The sequence below is a fragment of the Vanellus vanellus genome (assembly GCF_965231255.1).
Source record: "Vanellus vanellus genome assembly, chromosome: 2".
Lineage (NCBI taxonomy): Eukaryota > Metazoa > Chordata > Aves > Charadriiformes > Charadriidae > Vanellus > Vanellus vanellus.
The window spans coordinates 131,817,670-131,835,601 of NC_138906.1; the positions used below are offsets into that span (position 1 = coordinate 131,817,670).

At 37.6% G+C, this 17,932-nt stretch overlaps 1 protein-coding gene across 2 annotated transcripts in view; it reads right to left on the reverse strand.

The window, feature by feature from the left end:
- PDE7A (phosphodiesterase 7A) overlaps positions 1-17,932 on the reverse strand; it is a gene marked incomplete at its 5' end in the record, with an annotated part of 75,969 nt that overhangs the window by 32,306 nt on the left and 25,731 nt on the right. Inside the window, 2 exons of one of the 2 annotated variants that reach the window (XM_082479626.1) lie at positions 2,548-2,608; positions 9,434-9,683. In XM_082479626.1, the coding sequence (XP_082335752.1) occupies positions 2,548-2,608; positions 9,434-9,493 (121 nt within the window). Of the gene's footprint in view, positions 1-2,547; positions 2,609-9,433; positions 9,684-17,932 lie in introns of those variants that run through there. The other variant, XM_082479627.1, reaches the window with a different exon arrangement.

Genomic DNA, 17,932 nt, shown 5'->3' on the forward strand with positions numbered 1-17,932 from the left:
CAGTACTTCACATTTCTTGAAAAAAATCTAATTTAATATAGTCATTCTCGAATATACTCTGGTAAGAACATTTCTACATATCGATGCTTCCAACTGTTCAGCTTTCAGGCTGGTCTTTTTTACAGTCCATTTACAAATACAACAGTAATACATCTGTAAATAGTTGCTAACTTGTACAGCATAGTGTACGCAACAGTCGGGGGGAGGGGGGGGGGAATCCATCACCAACAAGTGAGAAAGTAATACAAATTTAGCATACTGATTCAAGCATCCAATGAGCAATTTTTTGTTTGCTTGTTGGTACTCTCCTCCCCCAGCCGAAGTTAGTAAAGGTCAATCCTTTAAAGGACTTAGTGCCTCTGAGCAGCTAGCATCACTGAACAGCAACGAATGCCAGCAAGAGTTACGCTATTCTTAACAAGCGCCCATCATATAATCTAATAATTCCAATGAGAGAACAAGTGAAAATTTCATTTACTTAACATCATGTTCTGAATATATTCCAGTTCTGCCTATGAGAATAGCAAAAAAAATATTTCAAAACAAATGAGATCTTTCCCTCGGGTGTATAGAGCCACCAAGAACCACAGAAAGCCATGCTCTGCTTTCCTCTAGATTTACTTGAGCATTATCACAAACCCTTCTGCAGAAATGATGGGCCTAACTACTTCATGGTACAGTTAAACTCCAAAGTAGCAAAAAAAAAAAAAAAAAAACCACAACAACCCCAGATCATTCTCCCCAGAAATTAAGAATTGTTTTCTTACAAGCTGAGTTTTTATCACTAGCCAACTAATTTTAAAAAGATAGACACAGACATATACTTACAGTACCTTTAATTCAAGCCTATCAGTGCATTTTTAAAATAAATTAATACATATTAATTAAATAATTAAGAATTAATAATTAAGAATTAAAAGTACTCAGTTTTTAGGATTTTGAAGCAGAAAAAAAATTGTATTTTCTAATTACAGCACAAAAATTTAGTTTAAAAAAACATTCAGAAAAATCAAAGAAACTAAGCTACCTCAGGCTGAATTTACTTTCTTATTCTTATGACTAGAGCAGAAAAAAAAAAAAAAAAATCATAGTTTGAAGAATTCTAGTGTTCATCCTCCAGAAAGATTGATTAAAAGTGAAAGTTATTTTAACTTTTGAAAATTAAATAAACCTATTTCCAACAACAAAAACAGAGCAGCTTTTTCAATAAACATTTAGAAACTAGCATCTTCTGTCCTCCTCCTCTTAACAAATCTCCAAAGTAATTACATTCTCTTATCAAAAATCCTTCAGTGGACAGTCAAGTTGTAGTATTAACAACTTCACAAACTTAAAAATAAAAGTAACTGAAAAACAAAAATGCAAAGATGCTAAGTCAAAATTGGATTTATATATACAGAAGCACGCATATGCCTACATACGTAGATTATGGCTATAAATTCATATATATACACACACATGTGTACACATGCATATAGCTTACAACTTGAAATTCATAGACAACGCAGTTATGAATTTCTGGGGACTTTAATACATACAATATATAACTAAATTGAAAAGACTCAGGGCATAAAAAGACATGTTCTGGCTGATTTAGTTGGAGCCGGTTAAGAATTTACAATCAGTAGCTGTTGATGTTCATTGAGCCATGTGAGACACCAAGCAAGCGTTCGTAGTCCATTTCAACACAAAATCATAGCTCAAGATGGCTTAAATTAAGTGGCATAATTTTGCAGCGAAACAGACTTAGAGTATATACACAGTCCCCACGCCATCTGCACCACCAGCAGCCTCCAGAAGAGGTGCAGAAAGTACTGAATCCGGCAGCCAGATCTGCAAGAGCTTTGCATCTTTCTCCTCTCAATGACTGACCTCAACTCCTTCTGCTTCGTACCCACTATCACAAAGGGCTTCCCCCAGATGTTTGCCCCTCCAGTACTGTTCTTTCATTTTCATTTGGCTTTACCCTTTGTCTAGTTATTACTCTGGAAACATTCTTCAGTAAGTTGACTACTGGCCCTGTCATGAATCCTTTCCCTTCTCAAGCCATCTTCTCAGATTACAAAAAGAAGTATTGTTTAAAATCATATCATTACTTTAAGAACACCTTGATCATTTCATAGCCTCAGTACTGAAGTTTTTAAAAGCGTGTGGTAACTATCACACGTTCTCTAAGCTACAGTTTTAACCAGAAGGATACCATGCAGAAGTGATAAATCCATCACAGAAATAAAGATCAATCATGAGTCACTTGGAAAACGTTACTTCTACTAAACATGTTACGTTATTATAAGACTATTTTTTTTAATATAGGAGGAAAACATCCGACACAACAGTTAACTCAGTAGGGAAAAAAAAAAGGCAGACAGCCAAAAAACCCAAGTCAACACAAAAGCACCCAAACTCTTCTAAAGAATCTAATCAGATTATTATCCAGGAGAAAGGGAATGGTAAGTTTAAGAATTCAACACTCAAATATAAAAAAATAATTATTTTAAATCAATCATAAACATTAGAACTTTGCAATATAAAAACTGTTACGCTTACCTAGCATACGAATGTACAACGCAGTCTGATCAGAGCTGTCATAGGAAATTGCTCCACGTCTCTGTAAAAAAAAAAAGTTTATTTTATGCAAATTAGAACTAAATCATTTTTAAATCGAAATGAAAATAGAGTACCAATTCCCATTTCCAATTTAACTTTCAAAATCAATTTTTGGAAATCTGGACATGCATCTTTCAAATATATATATACTGATTTTGTTTTAGGCGGGGACAAAGGAAGGACAGGAATTGATAGTGAAAATCATGAGTAGTGAGATCATGAAAAACAGAACCAGAGCGTGGAAAAAAATATCCCACCTAAATTTCTTTCCAGGTGGTCCTCCATCATTCCTCACGATAAAAATGACACAAAGCAAAATTAAGCAGACACAAAAAAACCCGTGCTCCTCATAGCCCTCTAAAATGTAATACTTTAAACAAACAAATAAACCAGGAACTGCAAGTATTTGTTTTCTTTTACCTATGGGGTATTTCCATCTTTCAAAAGTAGCTTTAAAAGAAGTAAAAGAACTCAAATGACACCATTACTGCAGTCCTAGGAATTCAACCTATATTCTGCAAGGGCAGGACTTGCCGGCCACACGCTACTTTCATTCCATCTAGTACTTTCTGTAGGCAAATCAAGGTACCACTGAAGCAGGATGTAATACATAAGGGCATTTTAAAGAAAACAAGCAAGTGGTATTTCACTTGATGATAAAAGTCTAAAAGAGTCATCAAGCTACCTATGCATGACATTGAGATACTCCCATAAAGGCTGTATTTCTTACCTACACAAAATATGTATGTTCCATACCTATTCAGCTAATGCAATAGTAGTTATAATCCAGGAAGTCTCCCATGAGTGTGGTGAACTGGTCCTCTAATAGCTAAAAACTGGCGGAACGTTCTCATAGTTACACAACACTGGCATCACATAGTCTTCAAAGCTTGGCACAACCTAGCACCCAGCCTCACGCCTTGCCTTTATTGTACTGTCACCATCTTCTGCCACTTCCTAGGGCCTTCATTAATGTTATTTCTTAACCCTAGGATCAGAGGATCACTTTCACAATCAGACTTAAATTTTGCCAGTTCACAACATCTGTTCTTTGAAGAAATAAGATTTTTGTGTGTGTGTGCGCGCGCGTTAAGAGCTCCTATGACCTTTCTGTGTCCACCACACTTCTTATCTACGCTGAGGATAGTGAATTCCTGGGTGCCACAAAGGGTTATCATACCCCTTTGTGAACTTCAGATAAAAGCCAACCTGGAGGTGAACAGTCACCCATTTTTACCTCTATGTATAAGGAACAACCCTACACCAGGGACACACAACAGCCTGAAAATGCACAAGTTCAAAAGACGGGAAACCAAATCATGTTAGGAAACAGGACAGAAAAATAGATGTTGAACATTGACAAGAATTCTAAAAGAAAAGAAAAAGAGATAAAGAAACAAATTACTTGGAAGCAGGGGAAAAGGCAAAACTGCTTATAAACATCTATCAACAGAGCAAATTGAATGCACACAAAGAACGACTAGAGATTAATAATCTCTATCAGCATGATTTATACAACTGACGTGTTAACTCCAAACCCAGAAGTCACACTTAATTGTTCCAGTATTTTTCTTGTTAAAACAAGAAAAAACCTTACACTTCAAGTCAGGAAAGTTTTTCTGAAGTTAAGCTTAATATTTAATTACAGAAATGACCAAAGACCAACCTAGCTCCAAATGGGGTCCAATTATAGTAGCTGTTGTAAAGACTACAAGGAAGAACTCCCTGTACAGCACTTTTATGTTGTCTTAGCTTTTGTTCTGTGTTTTCTTGGAGGACCATAAACCATGCAAATAATCTTTCCTTTGAAATGTGGTTGTACAGCATTTCTCACAGTAGTGTGCCTGTCCTGATGAGAAAGGCAGCAATGCATCTCATCAGCCAGCAAATGATGCTGATTTACTAACATTTTCAAATTTCTTCATATAATCTACCTTTGAGTTTCAGCAAATCTCAGCTGAATATATTTTCAGCAGCCTGGAACATTTCATATTACTGACTAGGCACAATCAGTAATGTAGTTTAGTGCTAACTTGCAATTTGCACCTGTCTATCACAGATTTCTGGACATGTCCAGTACAGTTCTGTAATCTAATACAGGAGAAAGCTAAGCACACATGCAGCTAGAAGAACCATACCCAAGTGAAGCGTTAGTCTCCGAGAAGGAGAACAATATGCAAAAGTTTACTGAAAAGTAAATCCTTTTGATATGTTGATTCTAAAATATCACTTGCTCTCTAAAATCTAAAATGTTATTTGATAGATATAGTACATCCATGTATGATATCAAACACAAAGCACATTTTTAAAAACATAAACCAATTGCTTATACAAACAAGTGATTTTGTTCTGCAAGGACTCCGAAAGATCTTGTAGGAATCCTTGAACAATCAAATCCTTTCAAAATTACTTTTCAAAGCTGGGTTTCCCAAGGAAAAAAAAGAGACAATTTATTGTGTGAACCTTACTAATAATACTTCAAAAGTAGTAGAACAATTTCAGCTAATTTTGCTAAAAGGGTAGAGGTCCTAAACATGCTTCATTCATTGAAAATTGTTAAATAAGGCAGATAAGAGGAAAACACTTATTAGCAAGTTCACCAAGGGGCAGATACAGGGTTGGTGATGAGTGGTCAGACCTCACACCTTTATACCAAGCAGGTAAGTGAGGTACGGATAGTTAGGAGCACTGTGGTGGGCAGTCAGAGACAGAGGAGGCAGCTAATGGTACTGAAGTTTATAGCAACTTGTGAGGTAGGTAAATTAAATACTATGCTCACTCAGCCGTGGATTGCTTTATGTCAGTTCACACTCCAAACAGGTAATAGACCATGTACCATGGGTTGAGGTATATCACTTATTTTCCCACTTCAAATAATATTGTCTGCTTATTAGTTATACTACCCCCTGTACCACTCTACAAAAATGCAAGAAAAAAGGCAAAAAAGGAGAAGCAATTTAATCCACCCTGCCTGTGGTTCTTTAAGATACTCTGCCCAGATTCCACTTTTTAAATCCAGCAAAAAGAAAGACCAGATTTAATGCATCATCTTCTACTGAGATGTGAACTGTCATGTGCAGCAAATTTGTAAGCAGAAAGGCAAATACATCTTGAAGAACTAAAGTTCCTGTGAAGCACTCAACAGTTCGAACAATTTAATCACCAGGATTCTGCCCTTGGTGACAACCAAAAACGCCTCCTCCCTCATTGCTAATCAAAGGCCCACTCTCTGCAGCCTACACCAAGACATCAAGACTATACTTACACTAAAAATTTACCTTGTTTACACAGCTGAGATGACCGTAGCATACACTGTATCAGCCTACAGGAACCTTGGCTAAAAAATTCATGGACAGAGCTTGACTTCTGGCACTTCAAAATACCATGTTATTGTTAATATTGTTAACTCATTTAGCGTAAAATTTTATTTCTAGATCTCTGCCACCTCTTTGGTCTACCTGAAGCTTTGTACCTGTTAACTGTAAAGCATATTGAACTCCTTAACCCTCTGTAAAATCTCAAACAAATTTCCAACAGGCAGACAGAGCTACTGGTGCTCAAACTGAAGACAATCCTAAATGTGTTTACGAAGGTTCCATTTTCAAGCACAAGGACAACTTGGTCTGGTAGGAATATCTGCTGGACTCCAAGTGATTCAACAAATTCTTCAAATGATTAGGTGAGGTTCTTAACCACTCTGCTCCTTTCCAGACATGAGCACAGCCATCTGAACTGAGTGGGCTGTTTTACTTCAGCAGCAAAGGCAGATGTCAGCAAGATGGCTGGGAAGGATTGCTTACCCTAGACTTCCACTTTGAAAACCTCACCGTAAATTTCAGTTTCATATTAGAACTTCATTTATTCTTCCAAAGGGCAATACAGAAATAAAAGCTTTTCTTTCTCCTCTCTTTTGTCACATCTTTATGGAAAGTGAACGGAAGAAGTTCAAACTAAAGTGGCAGATCCATTAATCCTTTAAGAACAACAATGATACAAGTAGTCCACAAAAACAGGCAAAGGGAGCATCTAACAAAAGAGAGATTTATGTCAGATCTTTCTGCAAATCTTTTCACAAGAGTATAGGAAGTTATTAAAGGCCATGCAATGGGAATGAGTGCCAAAATAGCACATAGCTATATCTTCAAAGGGAAGCCGCTCCAGTGATGCTCGGGAGTACAGCATATGCATGTAACACTTGGAAACACAGCACCTGCTGCTGTTTGTGCCAAACAGAAACGTTTCCACTGATGTATCAGTTTTACCACAAGGACTTCCCAATCCAGTTCAGAGCAGAGCACCAGCATGACTGTTGGGCACTTCATTCTGGCAAGCGCCAGCTTTGGACTGTCAAGGGAAACAACTGCTGGCCTTATTCTGTAACAGCAGAAAGAAACGGGTAGAGCTCCTGGCTTTCAAAATTCAGTGCCTCCCATCAGAAAGAACCACTTGTGTTTTTTGATGGAGCGCACGACCCTCATTTTGCGACTCAGTTGTTCATTCAGAAGCTGGGAAAGGACCAGAGGACCGCAACACAGCCAGTCAGGTATTTTTACCTATTTGGCTTTTCTGCCCAAGTTATTGCCCAACAAACAGAGGATTATTTTGAGAAAGAGAAACTGAGAACAAGTTTGGAGAAGTTGTTATATCATGGCAACTGCAATTTATTCCTTATGCTGCCTCAAATATACACACTTGAAAACTATTTAAGATTCTAAGACAGTTTATCAACTAGAAGTCCCTAGATTGTCATTCATCATAATTCTTAAAATTATTTCGAGTAATTAAAAGTTCCATGCTTACGTAAGATCCACAGTTTTCCACAAGGCATCACCAAGTTTTTACTCACTAAAGCACTGGAAAATATTCTTTTAAAGCACTTAAGATACTGTCCTTGAACTCAGACAAGCCACTGCAAAACGGTCCTACTACTATTTTATAAATATTTCACTGGAGCTCAAAGCAGTGTTTTGTATGTTTATCAAACCAGTGATAAGAAAGTGTAGGTAATTTCAGGAAAGCAATGCTAATCAGTAATAAGGCACATACTCCCCCTTCAAATATCTAAATGCGGCCATTTTAATGTTTTCTTCCATATAAAGCTATTTCACACGATCGTCTCCTAAGACAGACGGCAATCATTTATAAACTTAGCTATTGTTCGAATGACAGTTATCAGCGTTAGTGATACATACATCTAACAAGCACCTGTAAGGCATTTTCTCTTATAGACTTTAGATGTATATCATATAAGATTTAGCCAAAGTTTTATCAACATAAAAACTTCAAGATTTAACAACAGCGTACAAAGCAAAAGCTTGAAAATTGATCAGAAAAGAAAGCATAGCCAAAAAAAACCACCATTTATTTAGATGAGGACAGAAACACACAAGTATTACCTTTAGAAACTAAATCAGAATGACAGAAGGACTCAAAAGCAACAACAAAATAGGATAACTGGATGAACACCAAAAAAAAAAAAAATCTTTTAAAGAAACAATCATTAGCACATTTAAAAACACAACCATAAATAGCAGAGGTTTTTAAGCTTAACCATACTATGTCAGCTACCTGGAATTCATATTTTTCCCACCTTAATAGAATCTTTGACCAAACTGAATTACAGACATAACCCTTAAGCAGGCTTTTAATGTCAATTTTCAGAAAACCAGCAATTCAACATTATACCAGTAAAATGCAGATGAGGTACTAGCCTAGCACACTGGCTGTAAAACTTGGGCATTTACAATCTGCCTTCAGTCACAAGTGAACATCCATTAGGGTATCCTGGTCTTTTTCTTGATGTGACAAAAGTTATCACAAGTGCTAGCAAATAATCCTGACCGGTTTTGCTTTCAGTAAACTTAGAACTGTGTTATCATCAATGACTGAAGCATGGATACCTAGCAAAGCTTGTTTTCACAACAAATTCAAATTCATGTTTCTTCAGATTCTCCTGCTAATCGTACAAAAATGTTAAAATAGTGTATTAATAAAATATATAAAATGCATGAACTCTGATTTTTTTTTTTTCCCCTCCAGTTTCCCTCGTTCTCTCCAATGATTCCAGCCCTCTTCACTTAAGTTTATTCTTCCTTTTGGAATTAATTCCAGGTTAGGTAGCAAGCTGTGCTGAGAAGAGTCTGGTCTCATCTCCAGGCACCAATCCCACCTATGTTTACTACCACAATATACATTATGAGAATACTTATGTTCTTTAGAATGACACAGTAGGAACTCCTAATTTTGTCTAACATTAGCACACATTTTTCAAAACACAGGAATCTCAAATGGAAAGGCTACAAAGTAAGTGAAGTAGCTGGTATTTCACCTAAGCAAACAAAACTGGTATTTCCACTCCCGCAGCCCTGAAATCAACAATACAAAAAGGATATCCTGTCCAGGAAGCAAAATACACTAATTTGTATTATTCTCACTATGTTTAAAATTCTTTTTCCTTATTTTCAAAGCCTTTAGAGCGCTATAAAACTGAAGATCTGTTAGTGAAGGAGGCAAGCGAAGCCCTGCCATTCAGAAGCCATTTCAGCTTCCCTTTTCCCCCCCATCTCCTCGCTGGCCCAGCTACAAACACGCTCTTCCCACTTCAAGGCAGGCAGAAGTCAAGAGCCGTATGAAAACTTAAGAAACACAATCTTCAGTGGCGAATGATGTGTTTCCAAAATAGATTAGATCAAAAAAAAAAAAAAACACAAGTCTTTAAGAACTTTGTGAGTGCGGTTTTTTTTTTGGTTGTTTTTTTTTTTCTTTTTCCCCCCTCTCAGGCTACTCAAAGCCAGTTAAGCCAAACCAGAGTACTGAACCGGCCTACCTTAGAAGTAATCCATTTGATAAGGATCAGAGCTAGACACCAGATCAATGCAATTCCCATTGGATCACCCCGCAGACGTGAAGCATACTCTCCTCCCTGAGCCCCGCCGGTGCGGGAGGCTGAACGATGGTGCCGGAGGGGCGGTGCGGCGGTACGGTGGGGCGGTAGTACCGGCGGCGGGGCGGTACGGTGGGACCGGCGGGCGGCGTGGGGCTGCCCCGCCGGCAGCTGCCGTCACCCGCCCGCCCGCCCCGCCGCGCCGCAGCCCCGCGCCTCCCGCTCAACGCGAGAAAAAGTTTTACGACCGGAGGACTCGGCAAATAGTAAAAAGCTGGCTAAACCCTACGGGTGGGGTAAAGGAAGTGAAACCCCACGATTACGTGCTTTGCTAGCACCGTATTTTAACGCTAGAGGATCGAACTCCAGCACCCAAACCACCTGAGCTAAACCGGGATACTGCCTTGCCTTTAAATGCTGTAAGAGCTCGCTTCCAGAAGATTTCACCGTAGCCAATATTCCCAAATTCCTTCTAATCTCTGCCGCCTGGAGACCTGCTATGAACCGAACTTCAAAACACACTGTCCGGTTGCCTTTACAGCAGCTTACTATAAATAATGTTAAGGCAGAAAGTTAACGCACTGAATACATGCAATCATTGAAACCAATCAGGGTTCTCCAGTCTTTCCTTTTGCCTGCTAAATACCAAACCATCCATCATGCTGCCTTTTCTAGCCACACATATCCGTGCCTCAACTGGCATGTTGCTTCGGTTTATCGCTCCAAGGGGGCTGAATTTGCCTACAATCGCCCTCTCCCACCCCTGGCACTTTCCAGAGTTGAATTTCCAGGCTAATTTCCCCCAAGAGCACTGATTATTGCAGCCAAGTGGTCCTATATACTTGGTGCAGCTTTGAGATGCATTTTAATTTTTGTCATTTTAAGCTGACAAAAAAAAAAAAAAGTTTCTTTCCAGAAATACAGAGAAATCTCAAATAGTCTGGGAAAAAAGCAGCTACGGAGGGGGAAAAAAAGGAAAAGCATGTGGGACATTGAGGAGTTTGAAAGGATGACGTTGAATAATTGAAAGGAAAATTATAGGAAGATTCTGCTCTTCCTATAATTACTGCAGATCATATTGCAAATTCCAATATGTGCACAAAACAGAAAAGTTAACACAGATTACCAAAGGAGTAACTTCAGCACCAAGAAATTAATCTCCTCTGATGCACAGGAAAAGGGGACACATACTACAGTGGACGTTTACTGGATGAAGGAGAAGACTCAGTAACTGGGATAGGGCTCTGTTATTTAATAATATGATTCCTAATGTTTGTGCTGGCTTTTAAGCTATAATCATGATCTCGGCACCAGCTGTGCGTTCCTACAGCACCATTACATTCCAAACACATATCTTCTGCTCTCTCCCCTCCCCATGCCCCTGGAAACCAGTCAGATCAAAACCATAGGCAAGAACATTCAGAACAGACCTTTTGGTAACTCACTTAATGAATACAGTGCTTATCTAAAGGTCTGTCAAGTTCCACCCAAAATACAAACTGTCATGGAGGTAGATTTAAAAACATTACCCTCTCCAAACACTTGACAAGGTTAAGACACCCTGACAATTAGTCATCACCAGTCTGAAGTTACTTTTAAAAAGAAAAAAAAAACACCCCACAATAAATGGCATTAGGATCTATCTGCATGAGCAATTTGGCACAACTGGAGCAGAACAAAACACAGCTGCTGCTGAAGTCTTTACACCTATACTATAGAAAGCCCAGGAGGTTTTTCTGGCAGGCAACATTTACTGAAACTGCCTGAACCGGACCCTACCACAGGAGGTTCAAAGCTGCCAAAAATGACCAACAACTGGTCAAACTTTGACGACCCTATCAAGGATTCGAGTACACTTGGTGCACGCAAAGAGTGGAATGGCTTAGTTTCTTTTGAAAGGAGCCTAGTTAGCACATACCAAAACCAGTCTGGAAAACAAACAAATGGCCATGATAAACAGGGACAATGAAGTGATCTGCTTCAAGACTGAACCCTCCTCCAAATAAAACTCTTAACACAAATAGCTTTATACTCTTAAAACGGTCAAGTGTTTCTCTGTCACCACTGTTTTCAATCCCCGATTAGTCTTCCTGTCTCAAAACACATGAAGGTGTTTCTCGGAGCATGTGGATGTTCCTATCCCAGGTGCATGGAGCAAGCCTTTCTTCCATCCATAGTGGAAACACAACATTATCTTAGAAAACACAGCGATACAAAGTAATCACCCTTTCCTCTTCCAATAGTAAGTGGTTCAATTAATTAGCATCTTCTTACTGAAAGTTTTTATTAAAACTATTGTCTTATGCATAAGTTTAACACCAGAACATAGAAATAAAAATATTTGCCCATCTGTTAAGCACCACTACAGCATTATTTGTTTTAACTACGGCCTGGAAATGGAAAGTCTGTTTCAGAAATAGGATTCTAAATTTGGAGACAGAGGAAGACCAAAAAGTGCACTGGTTCGTATGAGAAGTATAAGAAATGAACAAAGAAGCTGAAGTGATTCTTTTGGGGAAAGTACTACTTTGAATAACCACATCAACAATTCTAAGGTGAAGGTGAAATAAATGATGTTTTACAAGTATATGAAAGAAATTATTCAAGGTCATTAGCAAGTACGGTAAACCCTCAGGTACAAGACTACACAAAAATAAGGTAGTACTAAATTCCCCTCTGTAACAACATACTACCTATTATACTACCTAAGTTCTGGGAGGGCAATCAATCAGTGACCTGATTGTAAGCTGTGGACATCACCATCAGTCTCAGCTTCATCTTGAAATGAAGGAGCACACCAGAAAGAAGAGCTATCATACACTGCATTTTTTGCCTTTTAAAAATTATGGAAGTTCCTAAGACTGTTTCATTTAATTCTTCTCCTCTTTCTCATCTCCTTTTTCGCAGATCCTTTTTCAGTTTTTCCAAAATTTATCTTCTCACTGCATGCAGAGATACCATGTTTGATAAGGCAAGATTTCTAGTACTTAACACTCAAATATACCACACAAGTAATTATCTAGGACCTCTGTCCTTACCATCAGCTCAAATGTACAAGTGCAATTACCGTCTCTTACCATTTCCAAACAAACAAACAAAAAAAAAATATCCAAATGACTTCAATGTAAACTTCATGATATATGGCATTGTAGATGCATGTAAGAAGTCAAAAGCATGTTTTGCTACAGTCTTTGCATTCGCTGAGTAAAGATTTCTGTGATTCCTGCTAAGACAAGAATTCATTATCAATACAGCAGAAAACACTTGGGGTCTTGCAACATTTGTTATGAAGATTCCACTAAGGAATTTGCTAAAGATACCAGTTTGCTCTCATTGTGAAACTGGCATCACATGGGACCAGGTCCTATCAATTTGAAGTAGCTCCCCATTCATATGCCATGGTAATTTGCAAGGATCTAATTATTTCTATATACACTCCTAGAGATCTGCAAGGCTCCACATGGAAACCCATTATTTCCTATTAGCGTACTCTTATTTGGAGTACCAGGTACAGGATCCCAGTTTTACCTGTATATTTCCAAATACGCATCTGTTCCAATGTTTTGTTTGTTTGGGTTTTTTTTGAGTCCTTAAGAATGACTCAGTGCTGCCTTACAAACCTCAGTAACTACTGTATGTACAGAAATGTCTTTAAATGCTCCCTCCCTCCCCCCCAACATTTCAATAACACCTACAGGAAATCCAGAGTTGAAGCAACAGCACCATATTGCACAGACATTATTGGGTCTCATTTGACGCTCCTGTTTAAATGCAGCAGGGCTTCACAGATCTCCATCACCACATGAGTTTTTATGCAAAAGAGTAAGGCCCACTGCTAATCACTCCTACTTTCCAGAATGACCTGATTTCACATGCGTGCGCCTGTACACCTGGCCCAGAAACGAGATCTCTGTGGAGTCTCCTTTGCCCTTCAAACACCCCCTTCCAGAACAGGCACAGGACAGTGGCTTGTGGAACCCCGATTTCTAGGATACATTCCTGACTGGCATAGTACTTGTTAGGGACCTTCACTGTATTTTAACAGAACATAAAGACAGTAGGGGAATAAATCTATCATTTACCAATTCATCAGCACACAGTGCAAAAAAAACACACAGCTCTAAACTAATTTCCATCTTTTCTTCACTTTTCTCCCTGTCTCATTATCTATTATGTGCAATCTCTCTCTCTCCAGCAGACTTCACGAACAAAGAATTAATTAAATGGTAATCTATGAGAAGTATTCTTGTAACAAATGTGGGTAGCTGTTACTGCAGCCCAACCCAGCCATTAAACACTGTACTCGAGGAAAAAAATAAGAGGAAAATTGCCATTATTTTTATGGCTACTGAGAACAGACCCTTTAGAATTTCACGATGTATACACAGTAACCAACTTCTACAAATGTTACTTCTGTTTATGTCAATTTAAAATGTTATCTAAGCATTTTACTTTCAATTCAGCTTCTTATTTAAAAGATTTATCATATTAGTCCATGTTGCAACCAGGTATAAGATTCCAACGACTCTAGGTGCTTATTAATAAAGCCACATATCAGTTAGTAAGCAATAAGCAAACATGAAAAATTAAAGCAAGTTAGCAAAATTCACCTTCTTTACTGCATATAAACGATCATTACTACTTAACTTATTGCAAATAAACTCAAAAGACTGGTTATCTTAAGCCAAGAGCTTAGAACTCCAGAACTTGAACCTCCAAAGCCAAGGACAGCTACAGATCCAGAAGGCAGAATTTAGCAATTTCCTTAAAGACCACTTTTCATTTCTAGAAATCTTCCACTTCAATCTTCAATAAGATAGAAAAAGAAAGAACTTCCCCCCTTAGAAAAGAAAGGATCCAATCTCAGCGAATGAAAGAAAGCCAACAACCCTACATTTCTATACAACAACTCATTCATCAGCTACTCTAACGTAGCAAGAGAAAACTATCATCCTATGTGCACTGCATTTCCAAAAGGGGTAAGAGGTATTCTATATTTTATTAAAAAAACAAACACATAAATCTTTACCAAAGCAAGCATGTCATTAAATGTTGCATTTTTCTGATGGCTGTTTTTAACCTTTCATCTTATTTGCTGAACATCATGCTTATGTAGGTTAATAGAAATGGCATGGAACACTGAAAAAGTGATTTGGCAAAAATGCACATATCTTAGTTGAGGGGTGGATGAGAACACATTTAATTTCCTTGCATAGATTAAACATCTAGAAACAGATTACTTCTTTCTAAAATGCTTCTTTTGCAATACAAATTAGAATACTCTCAGTGCCTCTGTTATATCATGAACTTCAGTTAATCTGCTGGTGATTTGTTTTACCTAACAGAAACTTTGAAATTTACTATACAAACCATATACATTTAAGGGGTCTAAAACGGATCATTTGTCTCTATGTCAGTTTGTACTGTATAATGCTTGTTCTTACAAAAGCATATCTAGCCAAAGAACTGAAATTCTACAGTACAGTATTCTTTCCCAGTTTTTTTAGACACCCATTTTTCTGAGGCTGCTTACTTACAATTGCATTTTAAGGCTTTGTTTAAATCCACAGAATTTAGATTTCTGCTTTTCTCCAGAGAAGAGATGTTGCCAAGAAGCTATACTCTACTTTTACCAAATCCTCTTTAAAGAAACGAGAAAAAGTATTAAAAGTTATTAAGATTAAGTTATTAAGATGGTGGTTTACATCCATATACTTGTCATGTTATTTAGGAAATATTTATTTTTCAACTGTCTGTCAGACATAGACAGACTTATTACCTAGGACAGAGAACCATTTTAGCACGGCCATACAGATGCTCAACCAGGGCTGGTCTACATCAGCTTGTATCTGTCCACACCTGTTTGCAGATACTGTCATCCGGTCATTGAGAAAAGGTCTGTGGCCCAGCAAGAAACTGGACCAGTTTTAGAGTTCAATAAGGATGCCTTTATCTGTGATTTTGAAGAGTTAAAAAAAAGGCACCGTTGTTACAAGATAAAGTACTGTCAGGGCCTCAGACTGCAATCCATTCAGTAAAGACAGACTGTTCTGAAGACACAAGAAGTGGAGTTTTAGCTACTCTGAGTTACCGTGTTTCACTATTAAACACACCTTCAAAGACTGAATGGTATATTGGAAGCAAATAAAGAGTAAGTTCAGTTCCCACATACTTCACCTATTACAAGTAACCTGGCTATGTAAGTGTGACAAGAAAACCTACCAATGTTTTTAGACTTTGTAATTAAACATTTATGTTCTATTTCTAAAGCACATCCTTTGAACAGTGAAAGACTGTCTTATATTTAACTGGAAACCTAAATATAAAACATTGACATTACAATCTCACAGGAAAACAACATCACAAAATTGTCAACACATCACAACACCAGAAAAGAAAATTACAGAAATTTAAGTCACAGTATTTGCATCTTATAATTCTTCATAGATTATCTAGAGAAGACACAAAGGACATCAGAAGCTTGTCCTCTAAATTCAAGGCTTAAGATTTTTCACTTGGAGAGAAGTTTTACCAATGGCTTTTGTTCTTATATGAACACTACTAGCCCACCTCTGCAGCTTCACAGCTCCTAGAAGAGTATGTTGAAAGGGGCAGCACAAGAAGCAATCGGGGCCTCCGCAGACAGCAGCTGTATGTATGAATTTGCCCATGAACCCAAGGAAGAGAGCAACCAAGTGCAATGAATGAAGGCTAAAAGGCACAGGGGCGGGGTTCAATGTGAGCTGCTCCTTTTGACTTGCTCCCTGGATTTGGATTCTCTCTTATTCAGACATTAAAAGCAACCAGAACTTAACAGACTGAAGAAAAAAAAAAAAATTAAAAGTTTCTATCTAGCGCCTAAGTGACAGGTAATATCCCTTAACTATAGAGGCTCACGTCCTTCTAGGTCTAAAAACATCTGCCTGCCTGGTTCTTGACTAGCAAGTTTTTTCCCCTACTCCAGCACTGCTGAAAGATACTTTTAACCCCTTCATACACACTTCAATTCACTTTGTAGGAAGTATTCAAAGAGTATTTTACACAAAATTAAAATATTGACATCTATTGAGACTCCCCAGGCAACACAGCTTCCATTTATTATAAGCAGGTATTTACACAAGGATTTTAGATATTATTTTCAATTTTTTTTTAAATTAATAGTTCCCATAGGAAAAAAAAAAAAAAACAAAACACAAAACCACAAAACAAACATTTCAGCATTTCCCTAGGCACACAGGCTAAAGCACAAAGCTTTTGAGCTAAAGCTCAAAAAATATGCTGAACATTAAAAAGGCAGCAATAAAATCATCTTTGTTTCTGGTTCCTTGCTAGCCATCACACAAAAATATTATGTTTTCAGAAAAGATTAAATTTCAAGGGGAAAGCTGGAAGTTTCACATTAATAAATTAAGCGGAGATGGCAATAGAACATCTGAAATAAATCAAGCCTAGCTTTTATTTTCCTGTTCTGTGATCATTTCCATGAAAATAACTGAAGGACTACATAGGACAAACACTGAAACTGGTTAAACCATCTGCTGTCAAATTTACAAATCAATATAGTATTTTATTTATAATATGATGGCATTACCAATGAAAATAATAATTAAGTTAAATAGTCATCACAAAGTTTATAAAGATGAAAGAGACTCAGAGAAAGATCATATTAGCCGTGCCCAAGCATTTCATAAAAAAGCAAAGCACAAAACTAAGCAGCAACACATAGTATTTGAAATACAAAGAAGGTTAAGGGAAGTTACATTGGCCAACTACATTCAACTTCTCTCATCTCAAAAGTCTAACATTTCAAGCTTAAAAAAAAAAAAGACAAAAACCACAAAACAGACAAATAATAATAATAAAAAAAACCATTAGCAGAGTTACGGTTTCTGCTACAACGCTCTTTCCGGAGAAAATTCATCTGGAGGCTTGTCTGCACTAAACACTTGTTTCAGAGCTTGCTTACGCACCATACCCAAAAATGCTTGTTAATCTTCCATGCATTTTCCCAAGAACTAATTAAACCTATACCCATTATGGTTAAGCTGACCAATTGCAACTGAACTGGTTAAGCAGACCAATTTCAGCTGAACTACTTCAACTTGGAAAGGTTCTAATGAGACAGTAAGCTGACAACTCGAACCTTCCAAACGCCACAGTTCAACACCTGCCATTGCAACACCTTCCCTCACTTTGCAGGCTGCAATACATTATTGCCAGCTTCCCACCTTTTATTTTATTGAGCTACCGATACAACGCTGTCTTACGTACTTCCAAATTCTCCTTCCCTGACCTGTAGCAGATGCAAATATCTGATAGCAAATGCTTTAAAAACGTGCTTATAAAGTTAATAAAGGTATTTTCATGTAAAATGGGTATTTTATAAATACCTAAATGTTTGTAAAACATGTAGTTATTGGCTTCCATTAATATTCTGTCTGT